At 40.0% G+C, this 17,512-nt stretch overlaps 1 protein-coding gene across 3 annotated transcripts in view; it reads left to right on the top strand.

Moving 5' to 3' along the window:
* dnmbp (dynamin binding protein) overlaps positions 1-17,512 on the top strand; it is a 41,585-nt gene that overhangs the window by 20,314 nt on the left and 3,759 nt on the right. For 2 of the 3 annotated variants that reach the window (XM_057357748.1, XM_057357747.1), the window contains exons 5-13: positions 11,527-11,723; positions 11,807-11,906; positions 11,992-12,139; positions 14,127-14,144; positions 15,394-15,593; positions 16,195-16,325; positions 16,418-16,522; positions 16,690-16,821; positions 17,179-17,511. In XM_057357748.1, coding sequence (XP_057213731.1) covers positions 11,527-11,723; positions 11,807-11,906; positions 11,992-12,139; positions 14,127-14,144; positions 15,394-15,593; positions 16,195-16,325; positions 16,418-16,522; positions 16,690-16,821; positions 17,179-17,511 — 1,364 coding nt within the window. Of the gene's footprint in view, positions 1-357; positions 2,181-11,526; positions 11,724-11,806; positions 11,907-11,991; positions 12,140-14,126; positions 14,145-15,393; positions 15,594-16,194; positions 16,326-16,417; positions 16,523-16,689; positions 16,822-17,178; position 17,512 lie in introns of those variants that run through there. The other variant, XM_057357749.1, reaches the window with a different exon arrangement.

Raw genomic sequence — 17,512 nt, 5'->3', positions numbered from 1 at the left:
TTGTTAAATAAAGAACATCATGTCAAAATCTCAGTTTTAGTTGTACGACTTTAAAAACTTAAAGTAGACAATACACATTCTCAAGACGCAGAAACAATGGCAAGTTTAAGGACGCCTCAAGTTTGTGAAATGAAAGAGCCTAATACTTCCTTCTCTTTCATGTGGGGGGTCAGCAAAGTCCAGCCTATGTTTTCTTGCAAACAGAAACTTCAGCCAATCACAGCCTCCCTATAATCCATTCATGTGACTAACTTGAATGATTAACCCTAAACGCCTCCCCTTGCCTCCTCTCTGCGTGTGTCCCTCCCCCACCTCCTTCCTCTCGTCTTCCTATTGGCTGGGTAGGCAGAGAGAGAGAGAGAGATTGAGTTTCTCAGCTCTGAACTAGACAGTCCTGTTTAGTTTAGAAGGAGAGTTTTAGCGAGACAGATAGTTTAAGCATGTCTGACAAATGGATTCTTCCACATCTGGAATGTGAAATTTGGGGAAGCTAACACAGCTTTCCCTGTTTGTGGGAGCGACGTGAATTCTCACAGCTATCATGAAGGGACAGGTGGTCCTAGGACACCCTATGCCGTTCGCTCCGGTGCCTTGGGAGATCAGCCAGGCTCCTCCCAAGAGAGGTAAGAGCGTGGAAGAACTGGTGAGCGAGAGTTGGGACAAGGAGCTATGTATGAAAATGCTGCATCTTCAACAGCAGCAGGTCATGTGCCAGCAGGACTTCAGACCTGCGCCTGGACACTGGGAGCACCAGGCCTACCTCGCACAAGCCAATGGGAAACGTCAACAAAGTTGGGAGTATGAGGACTGGGACAGGGTCCCTCATCGAGAGTGCCCACCTCAGCAGTTCTTCTATCAATCTCCAGAAGCAGTCTATGAGGAGCCTAGGAAGCCACAGGAATTGGCACGTAATCACTGTTTTTACGAGCACAAAGAGGATTTGGATTATTCTGATCGCAGAGACCAGAGAGACTACGTTCAGAGCCCAAGGACTAAAGAGCGGCCTGACCATGTACACCGGTACCGCTCTTGGGAATCCGACGAATACTACGAGGGCAGAGAGCCTTATAGTCGTAGAGATCGGTATGCACACAGTTTGGACCGTGATCATGTGGACTACTATAAGCGAGATGTTTACAAAGATGTAAATCGCAGGGATCGGGATTACCATGAACGCAAAGAACTGGATAAGTATGACCGTTATGATCGTAGGGATAAGCATTACGATCAAGAACGCTATGAATCCAGAAAAGATGACAGGTACAGATATAGAGAAATAGACCGGTATGACTCACAAGACAATGACCAGCGCTATGATCGTAGAGAGAAAGACCAGCGTGATCACAGAAAAGATGAACGTTATGAGCGTGCATACTTTGAAGATGACCGTCGGATATGCAACAGGTATCAGTACAGAGAAAGAGACTCACGTGAACGAAGAGACTATGAGCGATATGTACAAAAGATAGATGATCATGACTACAGAGAGAAGGACAAGGTCCGCAGGGACCATAGAGAAAGGACAGTTGCAGAACTTGTAGAAAGAGACAACTGTAAATACAAGTCAGGCCTAGATACCAAGGACGGGTACGAACGCAAGAAAGGTAACCATTATGATCGGTATGATTATAGAGAAAATATCATGTCTGAGCAGAGGGATCACTTTGAGATTCAAGATAGAGACTCCCTTGACCCTCATAGACAAAAAGACCACTATCAGTACAGAAAGAGGGATCCAAGGGATGACAAAAGTTATCAGAAAGATGAACGGTATGACAGTGGTGTCAAAGACTGCTATGAAGACAAGGTATGTGAAAGCGATCACTGTGACCAAAAAATCAGGGAGCGATATCGGGATCTAAGGTCTGTTTCAGAAGAACACAAACAAGAGGGTTACAATAGTGACCACAGCGGTGGAAGATACCGTAAGGTGTGCGAAGAGGATGTTTATCAGAAGCAGGCATTACGAGGGATACGGTCTTACGAGGATCCTGTTCATCTCAGTTCTGAATGCGAGGACCAGGTCAGCAGACATCCAGGAAAAGTGGACGTGGAAAGTCAAAGCCGGATGCAAAAACCCGTTTATGTGGGTTCACTGGACAGGAACAGCTTCTATAGGAAGACAGCACCCAGCTCGCTCCGGAAGTCAGAGTATGCCACCAACAGGAAAAAGAAACAAGGTAAACCCATCAATACCAGCAGCACATCCAGGACTAGTATAACAAAACAAAGTAGTGGTGGTGCAACATAGTCAGAGGGTGTTTTGTGGTGTCATGATATGAGTTGGGAATAAAAAACAAGTGTTGGCAGTGTTTTAGCTAGCATTTGACCTTCAGCTGACTTTTTTCAAATCAATTCAGGAAATGTCAAAGGTGCTGATGGCGCTGTCACCATCTTAATGCATAGGTATGCATGTCTGTGAGACTGGCTATTGAAGCTGTCAGTAAAGAGCAGTGTGGAGTTTCATGTGTGTTTTTTCTTTCAGTGTGGTGAACTTGGAAGCTTGCCAGGTGGGGTGGGGGGGAACTGGTCGAACTTGTTGGGTTACTTTTCTTAGCTTTTGTTATCTGTCTCTTCGCCCCTTGCTCTTTGTGTTTCTCTCTCTCTTCTATTTTGTGTTCTGTCTTTTTGAATACTGTTTGATAGAAATGTGAAATCGAAAATCGTAACAAAATGATACAATAAGAAATGTATAAAAGTAAAAAGTAATAACCTTAAGATTAGATTTCCAAAAGCATAAGTTTTAATATTTTAAATGATAAAGCAATATATATGATAGTTAGTTTTATACACTTTCTATTTGTCAAATTTAGTGTAGCATGGACATAGTTGGTGTACTGAACTTCATCATTTGTTCTTAAAGGGATAATTCACCCAAAGAGGGGCAGTCGTGGCCTAATGGTTATGAGTGGGACTCGTGACCAGAAGGTTGCCGGTTCGATTCTCAGGGCCGGCAGGTAACGACTGAGGTGCCCTTGAGCAAGGCACCTTACCCCTACTTGCTCCCCGGGCTCTGCAGTGATAGCTGCCCACTGCTCCGGGTGTACGTGTGTTCATGACTTGATGTGCATGTGTTCACTACTCACTGGATTAAATGCAGAGGTCAAGACAAATAGGTCACTTTCACTTCACTTCAAAAGAATGCTGGTTACTGAACAACAGCCCACTGACTTCTAATGTATGGACACAAAACCAATGCAAATCAGTAGGTAAAAACCTGCTTCTATAGGTTGTTGTTTGGCTACCAACATTCTTCAAAATATCTTATTTTGTGTTCTGCAGAAGACAGAAAGTCATACAGGTTAGAAATGACAAGATGGTGAAAAAATGATGACAGAATTTTTGTTTTTGGGTAAACTATCCCTTTAACACCTATGTGTGTAACGTCCACATATTTTAGTGCCCACTGTATGTCAGTTATGTATAAATAGCATCCACTCTTTCATGTTTCACATCCTCCTCCTTAGCCATCTCAGCATAATGAACTTTTTAGTACGAGGCTTCAGTGTTATTTTTTTGTGTGTCAGTGTTTGTGTGATGGCTGTCCCAGAGGGAGATTTGGTCTGTGTCATGTCTGACACAGAGCAGGTGGTCAGTTCAGGGTAATCTTGTATGGCCCAGTCAGAGCCTGAAGGGGGTGGAGGATGACAGAAGACTCCAGGGGAAATCTGTGGGACTAGGATGTGCATGGTACTAAAGCCCTCCCCCCATTTATGTAGCCCAGACTTCTTAATGTTTAGTTAGGGGCACCATGAAGAGGAGATTGACTCATAGTCTGAGGTTATCAGTTTCAGGCTTGATAGAATAGTACTCCCTTTCTCTTTTGGCTCATTTTTACGGTCTTTAATTGTTTCTTGTTTTTGGAAAATGTGCCTCATGCTTTCAAGTATCAATTCCTAGAGAGTTACATTCGTATTATCATTAATTCTTCTCTAGTGTTCTGTTTTCCATATTTTTAAAGACATTCAGTAGCTTTGTTTTTGTTAAATATTTCCTCCATTTGCAGCTATAAAATCTCCATGTTTCAAATCCTGACATTTTCCCAATACTAAATTATTCTCAATTGAGATTTTCAGATGTTTGAAAGTTCAGGTACAGTATGGGTGTTTATGTAAATTAGCCTACAGGAAGACAAAAACATTTCTGTGACTTTGTGTAGCGTTACACTAAACACAGAATATTATGTTATTCAGATTAATAATTTTTTATTTGGATTTTGGTGTGATTTACTGGTAAAATGTAAGTTATAGACAGCAAATGAATTCACATTCGCACTGTCTCACAACGTGTGTGTGCGCTATACGGTATGTGTTGGTGTGTCATCTATTGAGTCGCCTGTTGCTGGTCTTCATAATCCCCGTGCAGCTGCCAATGCCAGCGGGCTGGAAAGGGATTAAGTGGCAACCTTTAGCCAACCCTCATGCAACATTCGTGCAACATTAAGTCGAGGGCCAGCCTGGCAGACAAAAGCCTCAAGTCACAGGCTGAGGAGGGAATAAGCTAGTTAATGTAGGTCAGGATTTCTCACACGCTCCTTGAAAAACAAATGCTGTAGGTTGCATTCCTGCTTTGCGCCACACGCCAGTATTTTGACCTTGAATTTTATTGAACACGAGCCTCTTCTGGGTATTGAAATTTGGGATGGATCGCAATGATCAATGTTTTTCATAATAGTGCTTTAAAGGAATAGTTTAATTCTTTCATGATTTACACATCCTAATGTCATTCCAAACCTGTATTACTTACTTTATTCTGCAGAACACAGTAAAAGATATTTTGAACAACATTGGAAACCGAACAACATTAGCCTCCATTGACGTCCATTGTATGGGCACAAAACCACTCTGACATTTCTCACAATATCTTCTTTTGTGTTCCACAGAAGAAAGAAAATCATACAGGTTTTGAGCAACATGAGGATGAATAAAACTGAATTTATATTTTATGCTTAGCTGTTTGACAGAGTGCTTTGCCATATCTGTGATGTTCCATATCTGAGTTGTAACAGACGTGTTGGTCTGTGACATTGGGTTTGAAGATCTATGACAGTAGTAAAGCTCTTCTTTGTGTAGCTCTAGAGGGTGGACTCTCGAAGGAGCCGTACATCACATGCTTGGACATCTTGCTTTGTCCTAGTGGGCCCCCCAATAAAAAGACCCAGGGTGTTAGAATGCATGTAATTATAACACACCTCTGTAATGCTAATCACAGCCTGTTGAGAAGATTATATATGGCCAAAATGCTACATCACTGTGTTTACTGTCATGAGCGTGAACTTGTCAAGTTTTGCATAGGACTGACGTGAAAAGTCACATTGTGTAGCACTTTATACAATACACATTGTTTCAAAGCAGCTTTATAGAAAATCATTTGTTTCATTTGTGCCCCTTAGTTTTTAAACCGATAGTTCACCCATAAATGAAAATCGTTTACTCACCCTGCAGAACACAAGACGATATTTTAAAGAATGTTGGTAACCGAACAATAACAGCGGTACCCATTGACTTGCATTGGTTTTGTGTCCATACAATAGAAGTGAATGGGTATAACGCCACTGTTCAGTTACCAATATTCTACAAAATATCTTCATTGTGTTTTGCAGAAGAAAGAAAGTCATACAGGTTTGAAGTGACAAATCATGACAGAATTTTCATTTTTGGGTGAACTATCCCTTTAAGGTTGTTGTGAACGTACGCCAAGTCAACACTGGCGTATCAGTTTTACTGCAATAATGGATTCCTTAAGGCAGTTCAGAGCCTAAATCTCTTCAAGAGCTCCTCTTGACATTCCTCTTACTTTGCCTCTAACTACCACAGAACAAACACTTTCGTGGATGTCATGAATTGGAAATGAAACTAAATGTCATCTGTTTTTACATTGTTTTAGGTCTTTTCCAAATAAGGCGTGCAGGCTGTATGTTTTGAAAGCTTTCTGAAAGGCTTTCGAGTGGTTTGTTGAAACGCTTGCTCATGTTTATTGCAGGCGTGTCACATCCCACGCGAATCAGACGTCTGACTGAGGGCTAGAGGCGTGGAATGTGAACCTGCAGCCTTTTGAACAACAAAACAAATATTAAGAAACAGTATCAGTGACGTAGATTCCTGCACTGGAACGAGTGTATGTGTAACTCGAATACTTTGTAAAGAAATTTCCCCAAGCCCTGTTTCTGTTCTTATGTAATATTTTTTTTTTAAGGATTGTTTTCTACAAATTAATTTACCTAGAATTTCAGCAGTAAGCACTTTTAATGTCATTTTCCAAATGTTTATCTCATTCTTAATGTTGACTTATAAATCTTTCTGAAGGTTTCTTGTTCTGGCTTTAAAACGCATGCAGCTTTAATTTGAGATGCACTTTGTCAGACTCGCATTCACTTACTCTTTGTAAGTTGCTCCCACACTTTGACATGTCAGTTGTGTGTAGTTTCCGTGGTTACTGGGCATTCTTGTGTGAACTTTGTGCTGAACATACAGCCCTGATAGTGTGTGTGACCTTATACTAGACAGGGACACAAGTAGCCCATTGAGGTTTGGTCGGACCATTAAACACCCTTCAGTTTCACATGAAGGACAATGTCGTTCATTTTCGTGGTTAAAAAAGTACAATTCTTTGATCATTTACCCTCATGTTATTATAAACCTGAAAGCTTATTTTTCTGCAGAACACAAAAGAAGATATTTTGAAGAACGTTGTTGACCAAACAACTCTGGTCCCCATTGACTTCCATTGTATGGACACAAAACCACTGACATTTCTCAAAATATCTTCTTTTGTGTTTCGTGAAAGAAAAAGTAAAATACATGTTTTGAATGACATGGGGGTGAATAAATGATGACAATAATTGCATTTTACTGTGATCTATCGCTTTAAATATCATATAGCATATAGAGATTTCTGCTTCTCTAGTCTCGAAACTGTTGTAACCTCAAATCTGATAAACATTTCAGAGTTTTCTCCAATATTGAGATTATATTATAATATGTTCAAAGCAACTAAAACCAAATGTCAGAGATTTCAAAATAATCTCATTTCCCATCAAATTCTTACAAGACAAAATTTTTTGCACTATGCTGTCGACATTTATTAAAAAAATTAATGCTATTTCTGTTCTTTATGTCATTAATTTAGTCTCATTTGTGTTAAACATGCCTCCTTAGGAACAGTGTTGATGCTTAAATGAAACTTTAGTAGGAATTAACAATTTAAGATATTTACTATTAACAAAGCACTTTCATTTGTTAAATCAGTTCAGATCGTGTCACTGAACAACATCATTTTCAACAGCAACATCATCCGCTTTCACACATTTTAGTGATTTTATATTTGTAAAAATACATTTTTTATTAATTTCAGAAATGGTTAGTGTCTCGACATGTACATGTATGTATTGGGATTTGCCATGAAAACACATATCAGTCTAACACTAAATAATCACTAATTGAAATTCAAAAGGAGCTTGAAGCACATAAACTGAGCGCCCACCTGCTCCCCTGATACACCTGAACAAAGAATCCCACTTTACACAGAAAGCCTAAGAACGCTGAGAGGCAAGGGGATCTTGGTATTGAGAGAACTTCAATCTTGATGGAATTCAATCTGAATGAGGAGGGGCCAGGTCCCAAGAGTGCCGGCCACTCCAAAAACATGGAGCAGACCTTCTGAAATGAACGACCACTGAAGCATCATTTCCCTGTGTGTGTAAGATTCCAGCTCCAGGCTTTAGTGTGCTGTGGCTACGTTCACTCAGTTATGTGTAATAGCGCGGGTTCCCATGTATTCAGATGGTAATAGAGGACCAGAATGGAGTTTGTGTCTTAAAGAGAAAGCCTTCCCTGTTGATACAGTGGGACGGGGCGATTCCACTTCGATTTAGATGAATGCTCCCGTGACCTCTGTTGGTGTGTGTTTGCGTGTGGCAGTGAAGACGAGAAGTTTGGGGGGTAACAGGTGGGTAAAGTCTTGAGGCCCCGTTCTTTCAATGTTTTTTGAGTCTTGCCGACACAGAGGCGCCTGAAGAAATATCAGTTAAGTCTATTGCATGGGGAACTGGATAGATGAGTAAAAGTATGTTCAGTTCAGATATGTTCAGTATGGCTTACAAATCATAATATGGATTATATGATTCTTAAAGAGGGTGTTACATGTTGTTTTGACTTTAGGAGCTTCAGTAGTGAAAATGTTTTTATTCGGCATAACAATTTTTTCCTTGCAAAATATTCCATTCTATGCAATAATGTTGTTTTTATTAACCTTTAAATTTGCCAGATATTTGTTTTGTAAAGTATACAGTGTGTTTACTGGGTCAGATTTTAAAACAAGCCCCCCCTTTCTGTCCACCCTTTGGGTCTGTGTCTTTGTAGAAAATTGTGAGCCACATAGAGAAAGCTGGCTGGAGCACGACCCTGGAAGCTGACCAAACATAATGTCACAATGAATTATGTCCACCGAGATAAAAAGAGAAGCTTTTGTGTGTGTGTGTGTGTGTGTGTGTGTGTGTGTGTTTGCTCAAGATTACTGTCCCTGCCATTGACCAGGCCATGGCATATACTTTAAACTCTTTCAGCGCTGGCATGGATTTGAGGTTAAACCGTAGCTCTAGTACACCACAACACAATGGACCTTGTCACTTAAGCTTCTCTTCCTATCTGTCTTTCTGGGTGGATGGGTGGCTGTCTGTCTGTCTGTATTGCGCCTTTACATCCGTTTTCACCTTTGCACTTTCACATTTCGAATTACCACACGCCCGCAGATAGCCAGGCGACCTGAAACATCTCTTGTGTTTTGGTTTTGCTTCACAGAAAGTTAGAAACCATGAAAAGGTTTCTGACTAAAATCAGTAAAGATATAGCTATTTGACATTCATATGGGACTTCCTGAAGTGTAATTTAGTTTTGTTATAACAAAGAGAGAAAAATAGTCTGGAATAGTCGACTCATAGCTGAGTTTGCTTGCTTTTGTTCATATTTGTTGGGCATAACCGCTTTGGACATTGATGGGGAGACTTAAGCCCAATTTATGGTTCTGCGTCGGACCTACGCCATAGCCTACGCAGAGCCACGTAGCCTGACGCGCACCTCTCCAAAAATGTAACAACGCGTCTAGACATATGCCCGGTTAACCGAAAATATATCTCACGTGATTTATGCACAACTTGTGAGTGAAGTACGGTAAAATACTGCTGCATCCGAAAGCCAGAGGGCGCTCTCGTGCAGAAACTCCAAATACGCACTGCAGAAGAAGACCATAACACACGTAGTAGTAGGAAATGCCTAAGGACATGTTTTTATCACCGATCCTCAATCCTCCTCAGGTATTTTCATGATAATAAAGTATATTTATAATGATCATGTTTGACGGGTGTTGCTTTTTCAAATGCACGTTATAAGCGACTCAAACTCGCACTGCTTTTAGATCGAGCAGCATTTCCTACTGATCCCAGAGCCGTGCTTCACGGACAAGCTACGCATCAATAAAATAAACGATACCTTGCATTATCGCAGCCAGCTCGGTTTCAGCAGGATTTGGTGGTAACCGCGGTTAACCGGGCACATGTCTAGCGTCAACACAACGCGGACCGCAAGCGCTGTGATTGGTCTGTTTGAACCCCTCCCTCAGGTAAAAAAAAACTGCGAACGCATTTCCGAATGAATTATCTAAGTAAATTATTTGTGCTTCTGTATTTAACATCTCAAATCTGCAACAAAAGTGACTGTTTACTTGCCGCTATCACTGCTAATGCTTCTCAAACGAGCTGCTTCTTCTTCGACTCTTGTCTTGGTTACACAAGCAACACACGCCTGGACACTGACGCCTAGTGGTCATTGCCTGTCGACTCGGACAACAACCTTGAAGTGTAAATGAAAACCGACACGTAGCGGTCCGAAGAATATTTTATCGAGAACAATGCATACACTATGCCTGTTAACTAAATGTGGGTCAAAACAGACAAAACATTGCATTAAAGGGTTGTGTGTGTGTGTATGTATGTAAAGTAGAACAATTAGCACATGGATGGTTGATGCTGTATAGACCAAACATTGTATTTTCCCCATAGCTAGCTACACTCTGCTCAAGCCCATTCACATGACCTGAAGTGATAGTTCACCCAAAAATGAAAATTATGTCTGTCATCATTTACTCACCCTCTTGTCATTTCAAACTGTTTTGACTTTCCGCAGAACACAAAAGAAGAAATTTTGAAGAAAGTTGGTAACCGAACAGCACTGGCCCCCATTCACTTCTATTAAATGGACATCAAACCAATGCAAGTGAATGAGTGCCAGTGTTCAAAATATCTTCTTTTGTGTACTGTGAAAGAAAGAAAGTCATACCGGTTTGAAATGGCAAGAGGGTGAGTAAATGACAAGAGATTGAGTGAGTAGATGACGACAGAATTTTTGGTAACACTTTACTTTTAGAAAAGTAACTTTATGGTAGAGTATATAACTATGTATTTGTCATATGGGAAAATAATAGTGTATACTGTACATGTCAGCAAAAGAAGCTTTTAAGTTGATGCCATATATATTTTTAATGTCCCCGGTTTTAACTGTGCATAATTAATGAATGTTAAAAAAAACATCAGCTTTGATTTTTCATTTCTGCTACTAGCATGAGGTTGTAAAAATAACATTAAAATGTACATTATTTCCAAGTCTTATTAAAACATGGAATTTGGAAGTTAAATGTTTTGTAAGTGCTGATTCGTGTTTTGTTTAGAATGTGAATTAAACATAATTTCTCAGAACGGAGGCACATCCTCTCTCTTGTTCAACAGAATACTACTTTTCTGTTTTTTGGTTATGCTGTAACGTTTCAGAGGTCAGATTTGCAATGGCATTACAAGGCTATTTGAATTTGATTTTCCAATCTGTTATCAGTCTTTTAGCGAATCAGCAACATTAAACGATTTATTGTAGCATGATGTCAGCATGAGTCACTGCGTCAGATGGCTTGCTAAATCTCCTTATCTTTGTTTTGAATATAAACCTCCCCACATACACACAGAAGTATACAGATTTGTATGCATATTTTATTCTTTTTTATGTATTTTATTTTCTATCTTGCCTCTCAGAGTCAATGCAGCTCCAGGTCCCATCTCAAATGCCTCCCCCCAACCTTCTATGAGGACCCATGTCTCGCAGCGTGCTTTGACAGTCTTTTCTACTTCTATACACTGTACCAATTCGGGGTGCATTGTGGGGAGGCACCGACGCGTGAGAGCAGATCTTTCTCCCACACTCCCCTGCCCCAGAACCATTTCTGGCCAAAAATATCAAAGAGCAGTCAAACTCAGCTCCAAGCCATGACATCCTTTGGCTGGCCAATGACAAGAAAGCCTAATATCTGTCTTCTCTTACTATTCTAATTGGCAGCTTAATTCATGCCCCCCTTGTATTTTATGAGTAATGTCATAATCCAATCAGATGGCTATGAAAGCTATGACTTTAACTTTTATTCACAAAATACTGGGGGACACATTATGAACTTTTGACGAAATTCTCTTGTTTCTTTCTCTTGTATCAGAGATGACCCTGCTCGCCTCCCAGCCTAAGTCGCTGGAATCATCCCCGGCGTCAGCATCCGCCACTGAGGATCCTGAACAGAGGATGCAGGAGAAAAGGTCAAAGGTCATCGAGGAGCTTCTGCAGACCGAGCATGACTACATCAAGGATCTTCAGATGTGTGTCAAGGAGATCTATCAACCTCTGCAGAAGAAACAGGTTAGTAAAATTACATCAAACACCAAATGTGTTCGCACTCTATACAGTACAAACATCATCTTTAATAACTGCATGCCTCATAGGTCCAGGGTATCGACTTGGATGGTCTTTTTGGAAACATGAACTTTGTAATCGACCTTTCCCGTCGACTCTACAAGGACCTCCAGGACACAGACTCGATAGGTTAGGCGCCAGTTCCGCTCGCAACATTCATCTCACGTTTTTTCATATTGCTATTTAACCTGATCTCATCTATTGACTCATCCAGGTAATGTGTTCCTTGAGTACAAAGTTGAGTTGGAAGAAGTTTACAAGGTGTATTGCCAAAATCACGATGATGCCATCGCTCTACTGGAGATGTATGAGAAGGATGAGAACATCCAGAAGCACGTGCTGGAGTGTCTAGAGAAGCTCAGGTAATTTAAATCAATGACACTTACAATTTCTCATTTATCCTTAGAAGATTGCATGGTGTGGTTACTATTAAGTGCATGATTTCTGATCCGGTTAAGTATGCAAATGCCAGTTTTTAATGGAGTGACTCATAGTTAACTGTATGAGAACATACTAATAGTGTGGTATGTAATCTTACACATAATTAATCCATTTCAAAAGTATTTGGAGACGTGTGTTACATGGCTCAGAGGATTGGTTTCTGCTTCATAGTATTACAACAGGGTGTGCGGTCTTACTCACGTCGTCATTAAGATATGTGTCAATGTCGGGATCTTGAGAAACCAGTCCATTTTAATGTAAGACTCATCTGGTTGGATATCGGATGAGTCGAGGCATCTGTGGAATTTCAGAACAGGAAACATCTTTGTCCTTTTCATTGTCTGCCAATTAAGTTTATTTATGTTATACTTTGGCTTTCCTAAGCGGATTAATGTCAGGTAAAGTAGAGTTTAGAAACATTGGATGCGTTTAATTTGGTTGAAAATGTATAAAAATAGCGAAGGCTTGTCTCTTTCTTTTTGTATCCTTTGATGTGTATAATGGTGCTTCAGTAATGCATGGCGAGAGAGGAATGTGCCTCACCTAGTTTCACCGCTTTGTTGGTTTCACTGTTTTCACAAATGCTACTGGTCAGTTGAGTTAAAGGAATAGTGCACCCAAACATGAGAATTGTCATCGTTTATTCGCCTTTATGTCTTTGAAATCCCATTCTTTTTTGTTTGGAACATAAAAGTTTTGTTTTTAAGGAATAAAGCTGAAAACACAATAGAACCCTGCTCAAAACACAATAGAAAATGTAATGGATTTAATGGTTATAATGGGAATTCCATTAATGGTTTTAATGAAAACTATAAGGGTGTCTACTGGTATCTAATGGATTCTGTTGGTGTGATTTTATCTGGCAAATGGGAACCAATAGGACACCATTAAATCCTATTGGAATAATTAACAGAACACACTACAAAAATACATTTTTAATGGGTTAATGGTTCATAATGGTATTTTAATGGAAACCGTTCTGTGATGGTTTCTATAGTTTTTTTCAGCAGGGTAGTAACAACTTTAAAGAAACACCTTTTGTGTTTCACTAAAAAAGATTGTAATATGGCTTTTGAAAGACATTTTGAACACAATTTGCTTAAAGCAACAACAGCATTTTGTGTGAAGAGGTTCTTTTCGTAAACATTAGTGCTCTCAACTACTGTACTTCTTTTAAGCGAACTCGTGTTGAACTCCTGTTAGCTTAGCGTTTTGTGTATTCTTTGTATTTGCTTTAGGACTTTGCTCAACACAAGATCAAACAGAAGTAAAAGGAAATAAATTTATTAGGCTCAGAAAGGTTTTTATTCTGCTTGTCGCTGGGACTGTTTGTCTCAAGTATTAAAGCATTTGCAAAATGAGTATTTACTTTGCCAAGATTACAGCTTTGCTTTATCCCAAATGGCTCCGGTCGAGAAATCGCTGTTGATTCCCTGGCAAGATGGTGTAATAAAGCCAACCGTGAATTAGAGAAATAAATCCTCTAAAAAGCTTCTTTAGGATGATCTAGTCTCTGTGATGCAGAAATGAGTCAACAAAACTTTTAGATTCGCTCACACTCGTATGCAGTAAACTGACTGACGTTTCATTTCGGCTCCCTGTGGGAGATCAGAGAGGGCCCCAGCACAGGCTCTTAGTGCTCTTCTGAAGCGGGTCACCCGCGGCATGTGTCGCCATAGCAACGAGCAGCATATTAATCGAGCGCTTGAATAGTTTGGGATTTGTTACCTTGCCCTTTTGCTCTTTCAAATTATATTCATTACAATGGCCAGAGTAATTTTATTTCAGAAACATGTTTTAAAACAACATTATATCTAAACAGCTGCTGTGCAATAGAAAGATAAAGGTGTTTAACTCGACACTGTGTGTTTTCTTCTGTTTCTCTCCTCTCTCTCTTCACCCTGACAGAGGAATATACCGTGAGTGGTAAGTTTAAAGCGACTGCATGTGAAGTGCCTGACAGCATGCCCAACATTTATTAACCTGCGTAACCCTTTTCTCCCTGTGTTTGTGTGACCAAGGTGCCTTGCTGTGTGTGTTTTGTTGCCATTTCCTTTTCAGGAGTCATATTCTGATAAATGTGCACAAATTGTGCGTAGGATTGACTTTTTTGTCTGCTCTAAATTAAATCAGAATATGATCCCAGTGGGAAAACTTAATCATTTTTATAATTGTCTTTATTTTTTGGGCAGCTGACCCTAATGCTTTCTGGTGGCATGTTAAACAGTTATTAACACAATCTCTAAGTTGATCATGTGGGAAATGAAGTGAATGGGAACTGAAAACAGCAATGATATGTGTTTTTGTTCTGAAATAAATGTTAACAGTAGTGAGAAAGTTGACTTTATATGTGTTTATTTATGCTTATTGCTTGATAATGTTAAAGGCTTTCAGTATATCCATTAGTAATTGGCTTAAATCTATTTGTTTTGCAATATTATGTTCCATGTTTTGGAAATTTGTGCTTTGCAAATATTTTCCTAACCAGCTTCTTGTCTTGTTTATCAGTTAAAATATTTAGGCGTTCTGAAAACAAGATATACTTTTTAAAAAAAGAGAAAATATGCTGGTAATTTTCTGCCAGGACATTATCCATTAATTTTAGGGACGTTTATGTTAACTTTAAAACACAATGCAATGCAGTGCATTCCTCTAAAAAAGGGTGCTCTATATTCATAATACAAATGAAAAGCTGTAAAAAACAAAATGGGGAGTTCCTTCATATTAAGATAGAACATTTTTTAGCCCTATTTGTACTAACTTTTTGCAATGCATTTCCTTTTTCTAAAATATATTGAAAACTGTAAGACTTGTTTTCAGTATATCCTTAATTGTTTAACTATCAGCAAAATGCTTTTTTGCAATTTAAGTAAACGTATCTCGTTTTAAATATGCTTAAATATATTTTTACTGGGAAAAAAGCCTATTGTATAAGAAAATATTTTTTGCATTGCATACACCTCAGTGTTCAGTCAGAAAGTGTTCACGTGTTAGAAAGTTTCCTACTGTGTTTGCTGTAACCATGTCTTAAAAAGGCTGACAGTGAGCCAATGGATAATTGATGGATGAAAGCAATGTGTGTTCTGTGACCCAGTCACACTGTCAGAGGAGAATGAAGAATGCAATGGTGATAAGTATCTAAATATCTTTCTCTCTGCCTTTTGTTGTGTCACAGGGGAAAGACGAACTACATTAATCTGGGATCCTTCTTGATAAAGCCGGTGCAGAGAGTGATGCGTTACCCGCTACTCCTCACGGAGCTTTTGAACACCACTCCAGAGTCACACCATGACAGAAAACAGCTCACAGAGGCTGTGATGTCCATCAAAGAAATCAATGTCAATATTAATGAATACAAGAGGAGGAAAGACCTCGGTATGTGGCTGACTGTAAACATGCTGAATAGTTTCACAATTAAGCAATTAATGTACAACATAAAGCTGTCATTTTATTCAAAATAAACCTGAAGTTATACGAACCGGTTCTAAATTATAAATTCAATAAAGGATCAAAACTTGATCAAACTTCATCTAAGCACCATGTTTCTGCTAAAAGATACTGTTCCAGACTTAAAGGCGGGGGGTAACCGATTTCCGCTTTAGACAACTGAGTCGGGCCGAGTACCAACCTTGTAGCCAATCAGCAGTAAGGTGCACATTGCACAGGACGGACATTAGCCGAGCGCTGACGAAAGCGAAAGATGGGGTAGGGGTGTGTTTGTTTTGGTGATTTGAACATCAACAACGGCTAAGTGAAATCGGACACTTTAAGGTCAATAGTTGGCTTCTGTGCAGTGATAGAAACAGTAACGTGTTGAACAGGTTTTTTGCGTCGTAATTATTATTTTGTCTTTTTTGCATTGCTGAAATGCTGTCAGCATCCAGTAACCAGACTATCAGCTTCAAATAATATCATGGTTATCTTGCTGTCTGTGCCTTCACACCAATAACTCACCAGCGCCATCTGTTGTCTATAGTGGTGAAGTACCGCAAAGGCGATGAAGATCGACTCATCGACAAGATCTCGAAGCTGAGCATGCACTCCATCATCAAGAAGTCCAACAGAGTAAGCAGTCATCTCAAGCATCTGACTGGAATTTCACCTCAGGTACCTCAACGCTGTTATCACCACATTAACATTACCAGACCTGACAGACGTTACAATTTGTATTTAGCGATTTATCCTTCATGTTTTGTTAGATCAAAGATGAAGCTTTCGACGAAGCAGAGAAAAGATTCAGACTCCAGGAGCGACTGATCAAATCCTTCATCAGGGACATCTCTCTGTATCTGCAGCATATAAGGGTAAAACCATATATAAAACCAATCTTATTCATTGTACATTGTCATGACACAGTCTGAGTTATTGCAAACACTAACGGCATGTGTTTCCATGGCTTAAAAAAGCAAATGTATGAATGTAAACGATTCAGTAGATTAAGGCATTTTGTTGTATCTTTTATATTAAACAGGAATCTGCTTCAGTAAAGGTGCTGGCCGCGATCAGCTTCTGTGACATCTACACAGAACGCCATCAGCAGATGGATCCTGAACGTTTTCAGAGAGCTCATCGTTGCGTCAGCGACAAACAGTTCACTGAGTTTGTGAGTACGCAGCCTCTTGCTATTGCACGAATGAAATGCCAAACCCTACGTATTTAAAGGGATAGTTCACCCCCAAAAAATGGTCATCATTTATTTGACCTCATGTCGTTTGAAACCTGTACATGAATCTTCTGTGCAACATGAAAGAAGATATTCTGAAAAATGGTTTTGTGTCCATACAATCGAAGTCAACGTGGGCCAATATTGTTTGTTTACCATCGTTCTTCAAGATATCTTCTTTTGTACTGTGCAGAAGAGAAAGTCATACAGGTTTGGAATGACGTGAGCATGAGTAAATGATGAAAAACATCAACTTTTTAAATAGTTCTTCACTCTCGTGTGTCTTTCTCTGAGCAGAAGGAGAGGACAGAAGCTCTGGTCATCACTCCTCTCACCCAGCTGCTCAACATGTTTGCTGGGCCGCATAAACTGGTTCTGAAACGCAGAGACAAGCTGCTTGACTACGACAACTGTAAGGAGCGTGCCGAGAGACTGAAGGACAAACGCGTTCAGGAGGAGCTCCAGGCCGCAAGGAATAACTACGAAGCTCTAAACGCCCAGCTGCTGGACGAGCTGCCGAAGTTTCACCACGCGGCCGGAGAGCTCTTCACCAGCTGCGTGAGAGGCTTCGCACAGGCCCAGAGAGACTTCATCTCACTCACGGTGGGAGAGCTCAGACCACTTCTGCAGG

The sequence above is a fragment of the Triplophysa rosa genome, linkage group LG18 (genome assembly GCF_024868665.1).
Source record: "Triplophysa rosa linkage group LG18, Trosa_1v2, whole genome shotgun sequence".
Taxonomy (NCBI): Eukaryota; Metazoa; Chordata; class Actinopteri; order Cypriniformes; family Nemacheilidae; genus Triplophysa; species Triplophysa rosa.
Note: the sequence above shows the minus strand (reverse complement) of the source record. Positions and strands in the feature narration are given on the sequence as shown.